The following is a 16,970-nucleotide window of genomic DNA, read 5'->3' on the forward strand; positions in this document are numbered from 1 at the left end:
GTAAATATGATGATAGTCCCTACGAGTTGCTAAAGACACCCCTTATGTTGCCGTCATTGACCATACGATGACCCTACGCCCGTCCCTTAAACACATCCAAGGTAATGACTACCTATTCCTTAATAATAGGGACAGTCTTACCATTGAAAGAATATACGAGAACACGAAAGACTTAATCTAGGGTAGGTATCTCATAGTTACTTGCTCACACTTTTCAAAATTACTTTTACACCTCACAATTTCTAAACTAGGCTTTGTATACACCCATACGAGGGTCATTACAAAGTACTTAAAGAAATTTTCCTAATCACACACTACACTCTTGCAAACAAACAAAGTGAGCTAAGTAACTAAGAGCCCATGGATAACCATGGATATAAAGGGTGCTAATACCTTCCCTTTGTATAACCTACCCCCCGAACTCAAAATCTTTTTTAAGGTCTTTCCTGTTCTTTTATGTCCTTTCCTTTTGGATAAAATAAAAGTCGGTGGCGACTCTTGCTATCCGCAACATTTAACTAAAGTCAGTTCTCCCACCGTGTTACAGAACTGGCGACTCTGCTGGGGATTTAATAAAAGAGGGGTACCCTTAGGAATTAGATCACTTTAAAATTGTTTGCCTTGTTTGCTTTATACTTATCTGTTGGGTGCTCTTATGTGTGAAAGACCTTAACCCGGATCTAGTGTACCTTAGGTAAATGGCAATAGACCAAGGAAACTGTACGGCGTATATCGATATGGTTGATCTGGTGGCCATAGTTAGTGTGACTTCTTGGTTGGTGCTTATGTTCCTTAAGCAAGTTGAGGATAATATGAGGCTGCCATATGTTGTCAATACACTAACTGACTTTTAGAACCCTAGTCATCCCATCTTGGCCTTTAGAAAGTAGTGAGATAACCAGCTTTGGTGAAGACTGAAGTTGGTTGATACTCGATACTACACTCATTGAGATCCTAAACTTGGAGGGTTTTGGTTGGCAAGTAAGTTGCCTACTGAACAACCACCCTTGTGAAGGATCAATGATTTTGAGATCCCTTAGAACCTGGTTACTTTTGTAGGACAGGATGAATCAACTAAACTTCAGGGGAGGGTACTTACCTTTAAACCTCATGCAAGCCTTCAAACCTAGGGCTATTGTGTGACTTGTTTGTGTGTGCCACATGTTTGTGATTGAGCATAACATCATAGCATCATCATGCATCATAAGCATAGCATTTTCACTAACCATTTCAAGGACCAAAGGATTTATCTTTGTTCTTTGTTGCAGGTCATGGCTTCTGCTCGTAGGAATACTATCCGGATCAACTTTGTAGGAACACCTCCTAAGCTTAAGGAATTGGTCTCTCAAGTTTCTGAAAACTCCCAGTTCATCAAGAGGCATGGTCACCTCCTGGATCTAGTCACTTCAAGGTTCAATGAAGACATGATGAGTGTCCTGTTTCAGTTCTTTGACCCTAAACATCATTGCTTCACATTTCCCGACTATCAGCTGGTTCCTACAATGGAAGAGTTCTCCAAGCTTTTGGGTATACCTATTCTTGATCAGAAACCCTTCACAGGCTTGGAAAAAGAGCCTAAACCTGAAGTCATTGTTGCAGCCTTACATTTAAAGAAATCAGACATTATCCTAGAAACAAGGAGTGGAGTTAAGGGTATTCTTGCTAAGGTATTGATGGAGAAAGCTCAAGTATTCCTGAAGGCTATGAGTTATGATGCTTTTGAGGAGATCTTAGCCCTATTGATTTATGGCTTAGTACTGTTCCCCAATCCAGACCAGTTCATAGACGTACACGCCATCAACATATTTCTGACTCGCAATCCAGTGCCTACATTACTTGGAGACATCTTACACTCTCTTCATACCCGTACTACGAAGGGACGAGGAACTCTGATGTGTTGCATACCTCTATTATCTAGGTGGTTTATTTCTCACCTTCCTCGATCAGTGATGAAGAATGAACAAGGGTTCAGGTGGTCCAAGAGGATTATGTCACTTTCTCATTCAGATATTCATTGGTGCTTTAGATCTATGGAGAATGTTACCATCATTGACCGTTGTGGGGAGTTCCCTAATGTGCCACTCCTTGGCATAAGAGGGGGCATTACCTACAACCTTTCTTTAGCTCTACGTCAGTTTGGTTACGCTCGGACTGATGGTCCTCACGACATGCTTATTCAGGGTATTATGTTCGACTACGACAACGATCTTCAAGGTTACCGTCAAAGGTTCATACGAGCATGGGGTAAAGTGAACAAGGTTGACAGCAAGACTCTGGAACCCAAGTACACTATTCCTATGGAACCATATCTCAGATGGGTACGATCTCGTGCTCAGACTCTTATGATGCCATATCCTGCTATCCTGCCAGTTACCATGGAGCCTGTTGCTGAAGGAGATACTTCTTACATCATTCTTCATCCAGACATGCCCACTGACATGGAAGAGTTACCGAGGTCCTGGATCCAGTTGAAGGAGCAAAGAGATACTTTTGAGACTCATTACAAGGCAAGTCAGGAAAGAATCCTGGAGCTAACAAAACAACTTCACGAGGAGCGGAATCTCAACTCATACCTCAACACAAAGAGGAAACGTCCATGGGAGACTTAAAACCCCATTTTTTGTATTCATTTCATTTTTATTGTAAGCCCAAGGGGGAAACAAGTTTATTACTAATAAAAGTTTACTCTTTGGTGGTTTAAACAAATTTAAATCCTACGGTCCTTGAAAACATTGCATAAGCATCTACATACCATATTATTGCATCACAGGTTTCTTATGAACAGGTATCTTATCTTCTCGCTGTTTACCTCAGCAGAAATGACTCTTGAACAGACTGTCAAAGATCTCCAGGCTCAGAATGCACAATTCCAAGAGTTGATTCTGAACTTGTCCAAGGGGCAAGATGAGTTGAAGACATTGCTGGCTAAGAAGAAGAAGAAGACTAGAAGATCAGGAGGCCTTATCAATCTGGGAAGAAGATTCAGAGGCCCTATCAAGATAAAGGAACAGGTTGATGATTATGAGTCTGAAAATGCTGAGAAAGAGGGAGGTAGTCTCCATGATACTGTGGGAGATTCTGATTCTGAAGCAAATTATTATCATGATCCTAATGAAGATAAGTACGAGATGCTGGTGGATAGAATGAATGCTATGGAGTTACAAAAATCTTTTGGGCTGGATTTTGAAGATCTGAGTTTAATATCTGGAGTGGTTATACCTATTGGTTTCAAGGTTCCTGCTTTTGTGGTGTATGATGGTGTCTCATGTCCCAAGCTGCATTTAAGATCCTATGTCCGGAGGATTCAACCACATACTGCTGATAAGAAGTTATGGATTCATTTCTTCCAAGAGAGCTTGTCTGGAGCTCAATTGGAATGGTACTATCAATTGGAGAGTGTCAATATCCGTGATTGGAATGATCTTGCTGAGGCCTTCTACAGGCAATACCAATACAATGCTGATTTAGCACCTACTCGCATGCAGCTACAAAGCATGTCAATGGGTGCTAAGGAGAATTTTAAGGAGTATGCCCAGAAATGGAGAGACCTGGCTGGCAGAGTTCAACCTCCTCTGACTGACAGGGAGCTAGTGGATATGTTTATGAGTAGGCTGAATAGTCCTTTCTATAGTCACCTCATTGGAAGCTCATCATCTGGTTTCACTGAGCTGATAATGACTGGAGAGCGTGTGGAAAGTGGCATAAGAAGTGGTAAGATACAGGTGGGTGCCTCTTCATCAAGCACTGCAAAGAAGCCCTCTAGTGGAAAGAAGGAGTCTAATGTTGTCTATGGTCAACCTGGCCGTAACAGAAGTCACCAATCCGTAGGAGTAGTTCACATTTCTAATCCTACTCCTGCAACACCAGAGCTACCACAGAGTAATCAACAGAAGCCTAGAAGATAATTCACCAAGATCAACATGTCACTGGCCCAAGCCTTGCAACACATGTTGAAAGGGGAACTCATTACTTTGAAGGACCCTCCTCAGAATCCTAATACTTCCTCTCCTCGGTACAATCCTAATGCACGATGTGCCTATCATTCTAATTGTCCGGGACATGACACCAACAATTGCTGGGTGCTGAAAAATAAGATTCAAGATATGATTGAAGCTGGGGAGATTGAATTTGACCCTCCTGGGACTCCAAATGTGATTACTGCTCCCATGCCCAATCATGAGAAGACTGTTAATGCTGTTGATGAAGTTTCATATGTTTCCTCAGTAGCAGATGTGACTACTCCCTTATCTATTATCAAGAAGAAGCTGGCGCAGGCTGGATTCTTTCCAGGTTGCAACGAAGACTGTTTTTATTGTGCCTACAAACCTGATAGCTGCTAGAAGTTGAAAGATGGTATTCAACGCCTCATGGACAATTACACTATATTGTTTGAGAGAACTCCTTCTGTGGAAAGTATGTGTGAACACCTAACTCGAGGTAAGAAGTTTGAAGATGTGGATATGGTTGATAAAGTGCCAGTGAAGATTACCTCCAAAGGCCCTGTCAAGATCACTTCCAAGGGTCCTATCAAAATTATTGCTGAAGGCCTGGTGAAGACTGTTGCTGAAGTTAGAGTGCCTCCCATGATTATTACCACTTCTGGCCCTATTCCTTATACTTCTGATAAAGCCATACCCTGGAATTACGGTTCTGATGTTTATATCCATGGTGTTAAGCAGGAACCTTTGACTGATACACCTGTTACTGATGATAACCTTGATGTTGATAATATTGCTGGATCTAGTAAGATCACCAGAAGTGGAAGAATTTTCTCTCCTCCAGCTACCTCAAAAAATACAGTTCTTCCAACTACTACCTCCACTTCTGAGCCAAGTACTGATGCTCGAGGCAAAGGTCCTGTGGTTGAACCTGTGCAAGCTGAAGCATCGACTGCTGAAAATCTCTCTAAACAGATGGAAGAAGTGCTGAAGATCATTCGTAAGAGTGATTATGATATTGTTGACCAGTTGGGGCATACTCCCTCCAAAATTTCCATGTTGTCTTTGTTGCTGTGTTCTGAGGCTCATGCTAAAGCCTTGATCAAATTCTTAAGGACTGCTCATGTACCAAATGAAATTTCTGTGGATCAATTTGAAAATTGTGTTGCACATCTGACTTATGATAATGGGTTAGGTTTTTCTGATGCTGACTTGACTCCTGCCAAAAGAAACCATAACAGAGCTTTACATATCTCCATTGAATGTAGGGGCACTACCTTGTCTCATGTGTTGATAGACAATGGCTCTTCATTGAATGTACTTCCCAAAGAGGTTTTGAACAAGCTCAGTCCTGAAGATGCTGTGTTAAGATCAAGTAATATAGTGGTGAGAGCCTTTGATGGTTCAAAAAGAGTGGTGCATGGAGAAATAGATCTCCCGATCAAAGTAGGCTCTCAAGTCTTCGATTCTACCTTCTATGTAATGGATATTCGTCTTGCGTACTCTTGTTTGCTTGGGCGCCCCTGGATCACGGGGCAGGTGCTGTGACCTCCACTCTACATCAGAAGTTGAGATATCCAGTGAAGGGAAAGATCGTAACTGTTTATGGAGAGGAAGAATATATGGTCAGTCATGTGAATACATTTAAGTATGTTGAAGTGGAAGGTGAATATATTGAGACTCCTTGCCAGACATTTGAAGTAGTTCCTTGGGTCGTTCCCGCTACTGAAGCTCCTCCTGTGGTTAAAAGAGTTCCTATGGTTACCAGAGTACCTCCTACGATGGCTTCCCTCAAAGATGCTAGAGCTGTGGTTGTACTATTTGGGGTCAGCTTCCCGACATTCCTTACAAGTCTGACAAGTTTGGTTTGGGTTTCACTACAGAGTCCCAGAAGGCTGTTCGTCGTGCTCGTGCTGTTCGTATCACCAATCCAGGGAACATGAAAGATCAAATCAATGTTGTGGGTGACTATAATGAAGACTACAATCTGGATAACTGGATTTTTCCTACTGTGGGTGATGGGCTCAACAATTGGAAGACTGAAGACGTTATTCCTATCTCCTTTAGTCAGGAGTAAATACTATTACTGTGTTGAACAATTAAACTTTTAAGCCTTGTGCCTTACCCGGGGCACAATGGTATGCTTGTTTCGGGATGTCATTTCATTTGCATACTTCATTCAATAAAAATCAATGGACGTTTCGTTTTCGTAAATATTGGGCTCTTTGTTTTTCTTTTATTTTATTTTCATCAGCTATGTGTTCTTACACACACCCACATCACTAAAATGCAGATCCTCATCCACTCTGGATCCTGTTGATAACAGTTCTACTATTGCCAATTATAATTTCGAGAATCCGATCTATCAAGCTGAAGATGGAAAGGATGAAGATTGTGAAGTAACTGTAAAGCTTGCTAGGTTATTACACCAAGAAGAGAAAGCTATACAGCCACATGAAGAGCCAATCGAAGTTGTGAATCTGGGAACTGAAGAAAACAGGAAAGAGGTCAAGATAGGAGCTGAATTAGAAGATGGTGTCAAGAGCAGATTAATTCAAATGTTACGTGATTATGTGGAAATCTTTGCTTGGTCCTATGAAGATATGCCAGGGTTGGATACGGACATTGTGGTTCACCATTTACCGGTAAAAGAAGATTGTCGTCCAAAGAAGCAGAAGGTTCGTCGCACGCGTCCTGAAATGTCAGAAAAGATTAAAGCAGAGGTAATGAAACAATTTGATGCAGGGTTCTTAGCTGTGACTTCTTATCCTCAATGGGTTGCAAATGTGGTACCGGTACCTAAGAAAGATGGTAAAGTACGTATGTGTGTAGACTACAGGGATTTGAATAAGGCCAGCCCCAAAGATGACTTTCCACTGCCTCATATTGATGTTCTGGTAGACAACACTGCTCAGCATAAAGTATTCTCTTTCATGGATGGTTTCTCTGGTTACAATCAAATCAAGATGGCACCTGAAGATATGGAGAAGACTACATTTGTTACACAGTGGGGTACCTTTTGCTATAAAGTGATGCCATTTGGTTTGAAGAATGCCGGGGCAACATATCAGCGTGCTATGGTGGCTTTGTTTCACGATATGATTCATCATGAGATAGAGGTATATGTGGATGATATGATAGCCAGGTCCCAGAATGAAGAGCAACACCTTGATCATCTGCATAAGTTGTTTGAAAGGTTGAAGAAATACAAATTGAGATTGAACCCAAACAAGTGTACTTTTGGAGTTAGGTTGGTAAACTCCTGGGTTTCATTGTCAGTGGAAAAGGTATTGAAGTAGACCCTGCAAAAGTGAAAGCTATACAAGAGATGCCAGCTCCCCGTACTGAGAAGGAAGTTAGAGGTTTCTTGGGACGATTGAATTACATTGCAAGATTTATTTCCCAATTAACTGCTACCTGTGAACCAATCTTCAAGTTGTTAAAGAAAGATCAGGTAATGGAGTGGAATGATGAGTGCCAGACAGCCTTTGATGAAATCAAGAGATATCTCCTAGAACCTCCAATTTTGATGCCACCAGTTGATGGAAGACCCTTGATTATGTACTTAACAGTATTAGACAACTCAATGGGGTGTGTGTTGGGGCAACATGACGAGTCTGGTCGAAAAGAACAGGCAATATACTACCTTAGCAAAAAGTTTACCGACTGTGAAACAAGATACTCACTGCTCGAGAAAACTTGCTGCGCTTTGGCATGGGCTGCTCGCCGACTAAGACAGTATATGTTGACTCATACTACCTTATTGATTTCGAAGATGGATCCAATCAAGTACATATTCGAGAAACCTGCTCTCTCCGGACGAATAGCGAGATGGCAAATGATCTTAACAGAATATGATATACAGTACACTACTCAGAAGGCCATTAAAGGAAGTGTTGTAGCTGATCATTTGGCTCATCAGGCAGTGGATGATTATCAGTCAATGAGTTTTGAATTCCCCGATGAAGACATTATGATTATTACCAAAGAACCTGGACAATATGACGGACCTGAACAAGGATCCCGATGGACTATGGTTTTTGATGGAGCTTCTAATGCACTTGGTAATGGTGTTGGTGTTATGATCATTTCCCCTGAAGGTTGTCATACCCCGATTACTGCAAGACTTTGTTTCTATTGTACCAATAACATGGCTGAGTATGAGGCATGTATCCTGGACATCAAAGCTTCCATTGATAAGAAAATTCAGTTCCTGGACGTATATGGAGATTCAGCCCTGGTAGTGAGTCAGATTAAAGGAGATTGGGATACCAAGCATGAAAATCTTATTCCCTACAGAGAGCATGTGCTGTCTTTGATCCCATATTTTGAAGAGATTACCTTTGGACACATTCCACGAGGAGAGAATCAGTTGGCAGATGCATTAGCCACCATGGCATCTATGTTTGAGATTAGCTGGGATGATGAAGCTCCCAAGATTACTATTGATAGATTTGAGAAGCCTGCATACTGCAATGAGATTGATACTGAAGGAGGAGAGGAAAAGCCTTCGTTCTATGAAGTAAAAAGATATCTTGAAACTCAGGAGTTCCCTGAAGGGGCATCTGTCAAAGATAAGAAGTTTCTGAGGAGGTTTTCTGCTAAGTTCTTCTCGAGTAATGGAATTTTGTACAAACGCAATCATGATTCAACTTTGCTTCGTTGTGTGGATAAGAAGGAAGCAACAGAGATTATGGAAGACATGCATGATGGGATTTTTGGCACTCATTCTAGTGGTCATACTATGACAAAGAAGATATTGAGAGCAGGATACTATTGATCTACCATGGAAGTTGACTGCTATCAACATTCCAGGACATGTCACAAGTGTCAAATCTATGCTGATAAAGTGCATATACCTCTGGCTCCATTAAATGTGTTGACTGCTCCTTGGCCTTTTGCCATGTGGGGCATTGATATGATTTGTGAGATCAAGCCTACTGCTTCTAATGGGCATCGTTTCATCCTAGTTGCTATTGATTACTTTACAAAGTGGGTAGAGGCAGCCTCATTCGCATCTGTTACCAAGAATGTTGTGGCTCGATTCATTAAGAATAATCTCATATGTAGGTATGGCATCCCTGAAAGGATTATCACAGACAATGGCTCTAATCTGAACAATACCATGATTACTGATCTCTGCATGCAGTTCAAGATTAAGCATCACAACTCTTCTCCGTATCGTCCGAAGATGAATGGGGCAGTAGAAGCTGCTAATAAGAACATTAAGAAGATTCTACAGAAGATGACTGTTACTTACAAGGATTGGCACGAGATGTTACCATTTGCTCTTCATGGTTATCGTACTACAATACGTACTTCAACAGGGGCAACCCCATTCTCCTTAGTCTATGGTATGGAAGCAGTTCTGCCCATTGAAGTTCAGATCCCTTCCTTAAGAATCATGAAGGATGCAGGCTTGGATGAAGATGAGTGGATTCAGACTCGACTCGACCAGATAAATTTGATTGATGAGAAGAGGTTGGCAGTTGTTTGTCATGGTCAGATGTACCAGAAACGGATGATCAAAGCTTTCAATAAGAAGGTTAAGCCAAAGGTATATCAGGCTGGTGACTTGGTAATCAAGCGTATCATACTACCACAGGGTGATCCTAGGGGCAAGTGGACTCCTACATATGAAGGACCATTTGTGGTCAAAAGAGTATTCTCAGGAGGTGCCATGATGCTTACTACTATGGATGGTGAAGACTTTCCACAACCTGTAAATGCAGACATAGTTAAAAAATACTATGCATAAAAAGAGACCCGCTAGGTTGACTGGCCTAGGCAAAAATAAGGGCATCCCGGCAAACCAAAAGGGTTCGGGCAAAAATTAGGGATATATATAAAAAAAAATGTGTACCCGGCAAGTCGAAAACCTGAAAAGGCGGCTTGGGCAAAAAAGGGTATCCCGGTGGATTGAAAACCTGAAAGGGCAATCCAGGCAAAAGTTAGGGATTAAAGCGTATGACTATGTCTCGTTTGGATCACTCATGTAACTTCAACTGATGGTGCTACCTAAATCAAGTTCAAACAGATAAAGATCAATCCAATCGTTTCTGTCTCAACAGCAGAAGATGAGATATTTGAAGATAATGGCAATAGTAGAATTGAAACTCAATAGGATCATTTTTCACATAGCTGTTTTCTTTGTTTTATAAAAAATTTACGACGAATTCCTCTTACTAGGATTTCTGTCTCCTTGTACAAACTTGCCTATGTATAGGTCACTTTGTGATATAAATAAAATTTCATCTTTGAATCCAGATTTACTTTTACTCTATTTACATAAGCGAAAACGTCCATTGGTTGTGTTTGAATGTATGTATGCTTTTGAATACGATTGATGTTTACCAGAAATGCATAAAATGCAGTAATAGTATTTACTAAGGACGAACGAGGGTAGTAGTTCAACGAAGCTTCGCCGGTTCATCCCCACTACAAATCCCCAGTAGAGCAAATCTATCTTTATAGATGCTTCGAATTACGTCTCCCCTTGAATTTATGTCCATCTCTTTTATCCTCAGTCGGGATACTCAGGAACTTATTCCTTCAATAGAAGTACGACGAACGAATACGGGAAGTGACAAATACTATACTATCAAACAAGACGGGAACGAGTTCCTCATATTCTTCAGCAACGAATCGGGATTTATTTTCCCTAGCCAGCAGTTGTTATACAAAGATATCTGGACGCTTCAGGCCGCATGATTCATACATACATCATTTACATCATACCATGGCATATCCATAAGTGCATAATACATTTACTTAGATGCACCATGCCATGCATGCATACATATTGCATAAACTAACCTTTTCCTTGCAGGATGGTTATATACAGATAAAATACTATCAACAATTCACAACAGGTCAGAAACGATCTATACGAAGATCTAGTGCTGATACTTAATCATTACTCAAGGTGTCCTTGGATAGTAGGCAAACGGTCTATACGAAGATCTATTCCCTAGTCCATGATATTTTCAGGAGATTTCATCCTGATATTCTTTTGTTCTTGGATAGTAGGCAAACGGTCTATACGAAGATCTATTCCCTAGTCCAGGATATTTTCAGGAGATTTCATCCTGACACTCTTTTGTTCTTGGATATTAGGCAAACGGTCTATACGAAGATCTATTCCCTAATCCAGGATATTTCCAGAAGAGATAATCATCACGAAGATTTATTTCTACTAGTCTATTCAACAATTCAAAACAGTTCAGAGACGATCTATACGAAGGTCTAGTGCTGATACTTAATTCAGAAAGAAATCGCCACGAAGATTTGGTTCTGACACTTAAATTAAAAGTATGTTCTTAGATACGATTCAGAGACGGCCTATACGAAGACCTAGTACTGATATCCAGTATCAACATCAAGATATTATCACCTCCTGATATTATGGATGGCATCTATAAGCCCATCTCCAGTTCTTCCAAGTGGCATCTTCAAGCCCACTTAAGCATATACAACCAGTCATCAGTGTTACTTTACGCACCGGCGAGTGCAAATTTTTGGGCTTTTGTGTTCAATCCCCTTCAACCTTCCAAGTCACGAATGGCACACAGGCCAATCTAACTCCTCAGGTTTCAGAAAATTGAACAGGGGCAGTTGTTGCACCCCAAAATTTGACCTCTATTTTTAACTCTAACCAATTTTTTGTTTCACATTCATTTGCATCATCTTCATAGCATAACATTTTTTCTGTCTTAATATTAGCCGGAATAATTTCTCGGAATTTACAAACAGACTGGTCAAATTAACTTTTTAATTGTGCCTAAAATTAGTCAACAAAAAAATGTCAAGTTTAAGTTTGCAAATGTCGGTAACATTAATCTGCGGTTCACGTGGTTTAATTTGACATGCTAAAAATATTTTTACGACTATTTTTGGTCATATGTTGATCAGTCTGAGCAGTTTAAACGGTCATAATTTTTATTTCAAAATCCGACCAAACGCTGTATTTTTCCGAGTCATTTATTTCGCGCTGATTATTTTGACGTGTTCATTTTATTTTTTCGAGCATTTTGGTGCCCGACTTTTATTTTTTTGAGTCTATTTATTTTTATATTGGGTCTAGAATAAATAAATAGGTTAATTAGTTGTTATTTTAATTTTAACTATTTTAATTATTTAACTTTATTCAGTTTTTAATTTAATATTGGGTTTCAAAATAAACTTAGGCCCATTATCATTAACCTAATTTGTTCCTATATATATTTACTAGCATGACTGATAGAGGGAGGCAAAAAAAACAAGACAGAACAAAAAAGAGAAACTGAGAGTGGCTGATCTATACTATCGTACACACAGTTTGGTAATAGTTTATATATGATATATACTTTATCTATTTTGTTGATATATTTGTTACTGTGTTTCAAATACATGTTCATATGTGTGACTGTGTTATGTATTCCAGATACATGCGGTTTGGTTAAATATATCAGGATATCGCCGTTTTGCTTTTTTTATGCACATAAGTATAACATGTATAATAATTTGGTTCATTGTATTATGTATTTGATGTGTTTGTTTTTATATAAGTTTTACATGTCTCATAATATATAATATAATATAATAATAATTTTGTTGTTAATAAAAATGCATATGGATCATATAATATATAATTTATAATATGTAACTAGTGTGTTAAATATATATATATTTCTATTTTATGTTATAATTTGATTATATTTTCGGATCGGATCGTGTCAATACGCCGTTTTCACATATACATGTATGAGGCGTGACATTTGTGTTATCCGATCCAGTTGCGATGATCGCAATTTTGCGCTAGCAACGCCGTTGTTTTTTTTTTAATTCATATTTTTTTTATATACATATATTTAGATCTGCACATTTTTTTTCATAACTAACTACCCTGATTTTTCCTAAACCCTGACAATTTCGCCACAAACTCTAAATTTCAAACCTAAAACTTTAACCGTGTTATTTCCTCTAAACCATAAACTTTTTCTTAAACCTTAACAAACCTTATTATTATTTCCTATTTTCGCTCATATTTATGTTATTCATACACTGTAACTGCTTCGCCCTTGTAATATTTTAAGTTTTAACTTGTAATATTTTCAGTTTTACTTTTCGCCATCTTTATTATGTAACTGCACCAAAGCGTTGTAATAATTAGGATTTTATTTTCTGCCATTTATTTTCTGTCATTTTATTTTTCTGCCATTTATTTTTCTGCCATTTAAATTCCTGCCATTGATCCTATATTAACTGCGTGGTTTAGTAATGTAGGGCGTGAAAACCTACTAAATTAATTATTTAATATTTTTCTATAACCTTTATTTTTTGTAAATAAATAATAAATACTAACTATTTTAATAACTTTTTTTTATTACTTACTTATAATAATAAATCCTTATATATTTTGTAAATAAAATCTAATTGACCATTTTTCTAATTGAATAATAATAATAAACCTATTAATCTAATAATTTGATATTTTCTATAATCTTTATTTATTTTGTAAATAACTAACTTAATATTTTCCATATAACTCTTTTATTTTATAATTTGTACATTAATGTATTTTAAATTCTTTTATTATTACTAATTTATTTTAAACTCATATTTTTCTAATAACTTCTAAAAAAATCTAACTTGTTTAACCTAAAATAATTTCTTTTAAAATTCTAACCTTTTTATTATCACTTTATTTTATTATTGCTTTATTACCATTGTTTATTTATTATTTTATTATTATTTGCTTTTATCTATTCTATTTTTGCTTCATTACTTTCCTTATTTTAATTTTATTTTATTTATAATATTAGGAACAAATGTATAGGTTGTAAATTTATTCTTTCTCGCCTGATTATTATGTATCTGTCCCATAGCCATGTAATAGTTTAGGAATTTATTTTTCTTGCTTTTATTTTTGTAAATATTTATTGCGTGGTTAGTAATTTAGGGAGTGCAAAAAACTAACTGTAAATAATTGAACTTAGAAAATTAAATTCAAGACAAATATCTGAAAAATAACACTCACACACGTAAGTCGATCTTTGATCGCCATCTGTACTTCCTAGGGTATTCCTCTTGGTTGCCTTCTTTAAATGGTCAAGTCCCTCGAAAATAGGGGTGTCTTAGGCAAAGTCCCTTCAAACAGAAAAATCATCAAGTCCCTATAAACTTAAAGACCAAGTCCCTACGAGGTTGCCTACGATATAATGATCTTGTCCCTTCGGTAAATATGATGATAGTCCCTACGAGTTGCTAAAGACCCCCCTTATGTTGCCGTCATTGACCATACGATGACCCTACGCCCGTCCCTTAAATACATCCAAGGTAATGACTACCTATTCCTTAATAATAGGGACAGTCTTACCATTGAAAGAATATACGAGAACACGAAAGACTTAATCTAGGGTAGGTATCTCATAGTTACTTGCTCACACTTTTCAAAATTACTTTTACACCTCACAATTTCTAAACTAGGCTTTGTATACACCCATATGAGGGTCATTACAAAGTACTTAAAGAAATTTTCCTAATCACACACTACACTCTTGCAAACAAACAAAGTGAGCTAAGTAACTAAGAGCCCATGGATAACCATGGATATAAAGGGTGCTAATACCTTCCCTTTGTATAACCTACCCCCCGAACTCAAAATCTTTTTTAAGGTCTTTCCTGTTCTTTTATGTCCTTTCCTTTTGGATAAAATAAAAGTCGGTGGCGACTCTTGCTATCCGCAACATTTAACTAAAGTCAGTTCTCCCACCGTGTTACAATATGCATATAAGATTCATGTTCCTCCGAAACTGTTGAATGTTATTTCCTCCTCATGGCCCTTCTCCATGTGGGGAATTGACATGATTGGGATGATTGAGCCCAAAGCTTCGAACGAACATCGTTTCATTTTTGTGGCAATTGACTACTTCACAAAATGGGTGGAAGTGGCATCGTATGCAAATGTAACCAAGCAAGTTGTTGTAAGGTTTATCAAGAATCATATCATATGCTGTTATGGTGTGCCAAGTAAGATCATTATTGATAATGGATCGAACTTGAATAATAATATGGTAGAAACTCTTTGCAAAGACTTCAAGACTGCACATCATAATTCTTCCCCCTACAGGCCTAAGATGAATGAGGTTGTTGAAGCTGCGAACAAGAACGTCAAGAAGATTATTCAGAAGATGGTTGTCAGATATAAAGATTGGCATGAGATGCTCCCATTTGCTTTGCACGGGTATCGTACATCCATTCGCACTTCAACAGGGGAAACCCCTTTCTCTCTTGTTTATGGTATGGAAGCAGTGCTCCACGTAGAGGTTAAAATTCCTTCATTGTGTGTGCTCATGGAAGCCAAGTTGACTGAGGTTGAATGGTGTCAAACCAGGTTTGATCAGTTGAATTTAATTTAAAAGAAGAGATTAACTGCCATGTGTCATGGTCAGTTATATCAGCAGAGGATGAAGAAAGCCTTTGATAAGAAGGTCAGACCTCGGGTATTCAGAGAAGGTGACCTTGTGCTCGAGAAGATTTTATCTTTCAAACCAGACTCTAGGGGCAAATGGACTCCTAATTATGAAGGCCTATATGTTGTTAAGAGAGCCTTTTCAGGCGGTGCTTTGATTCTTACAACTATGGATGGTGAAGAGTTCACTCGTCTTGTGAATGCAGATGCAGTCAAGAAATACTTCGCCTAAAAAATAAAAGAACAGCTCGCTAAGTTGAAAACCCGAAAGGGCGGCTTAGGAAAAAAAGGAGCGTCTCGGTGGATTGAAAATCTGAAAGGGCGATCCAGGAAAAAATTAGAGACATAAAACAGAAAAATTTCCCAATAAGTTTAGTACCCCACCTTGGGGCAACTTATGCAAAAATTAGGGATTATGGCAAGTAACTGCACTCCGTCGGTTTTCCAGTGTTGGAAAGATTTTGTTGAGCATAAGGGTTGACATCAATTCATCATCCCTAGTGGCGGTCAAAAGCACAGTGGATATCAAGAGTTGGTAGAAGGATTAGCGATCAATTGTATTCAATGTAGCCCTTTTCCATGTAAATTACCATTTTTAACTTTGTAAAGATCTTTGGATTCTTGTCATTTACAGACTACCATTCTATTAAATAAAGTTGAGCTTTTATCCAATTGTTTCTACTCTTATTTATTTCAGTCAAATAGTTTTAAATTTTATTATGATCATATTTTAAATTAAAATTTTTTTAATCAAAATTATTTTCTTAAACATATAAAAGAAAGAATTTTTCAGAGGCAGTTTTAAAGCAATATCAACAGCATTTCGAAAGACAGCAAGTCTTAAGTATGGAGCTTTATTGGTCCCCCCAAGCAGTTATCCCTTCGGGTATCCTTAGCCGAGTTTGTTGATCCAGTTCCCCTACAGAGTGTTGGATTTCCAACAGAGCTTTTGTACTTTTCCCAGCTGAGTTGGTTGATTTATTCCCTAGCAGAGTTTGTGTGCTCCTCAGCAGGGTTGACTTCCTGGTTTGATTCTCAGCAGAGTAAGATTGATTTCCCCAGTGGGTCGCGTTGGTTTCTCTTCCAGTAGCCATCTGACTCACTCCCAGACAGAGTTTCCTCTTGGTTTCCGAGCAGCTATTTGTGTTTATCCTTTATATGGTTGTCTCCCATTTGATATGGTGTTGACATAAAATTCCCTGCAGATTCGATAATATTTCCTTTCCTCAGCAGATCTCTAGATAATTTTGAGCCTTTGGGATGTTGATCTCTTTATTCTCCGGCAGTTGTATCCCTTGTTGTGGATTGACCGAGGATTGTACCGATGATTCAATTTTGCGTCACCTTTGTATCCTTTGTGGTCGTTTTGTTAGCATAATCATCATACATATACATATACATGTACACTCATATAATTTCATGATTACGTCCTTTTGCATAATCATATTATTGATTCATTTGTTTGCGATTTTTATTCTTTGTTATGGCAGTACTTTATCCCCATACAAATCTGGTGTCTGTCCTCTCTCAATGATAGAAGTGTCGGCCCCTTAGGCAGAAATATTTTAACCTTTCTCCTT

General features: G+C 38.3%; 1 protein-coding gene across 1 annotated transcript; it reads left to right on the top strand.

The window, feature by feature from the left end:
- The first annotated feature begins 8,088 nt into the window (after positions 1-8,088).
- Positions 8,089-8,718, top strand: LOC127131047 (uncharacterized). Its single transcript, XM_051059990.1, has one exon. The coding sequence runs from the start codon at positions 8,089-8,091 to the stop codon at positions 8,716-8,718; it is 630 nt and encodes a 209-aa protein (XP_050915947.1).
- Positions 8,719-16,970: the final 8,252 nt, after the last annotated feature.

Source organism: Lathyrus oleraceus, chromosome 3 (genome assembly GCF_024323335.1).
Source record: "Lathyrus oleraceus cultivar Zhongwan6 chromosome 3, CAAS_Psat_ZW6_1.0, whole genome shotgun sequence".
In the NCBI taxonomy this organism is placed as follows: domain Eukaryota; kingdom Viridiplantae; phylum Streptophyta; class Magnoliopsida; order Fabales; family Fabaceae; genus Lathyrus; species Lathyrus oleraceus.

What these genes read in the sequence shown, in the direction of transcription:
- LOC127131047 (XM_051059990.1), top strand. Translation starts at nt 8,089, where the DNA reads ATGGCTGAGTATGAGGCATGTATCCTGGACATCAAAGCTTCCATTGAT.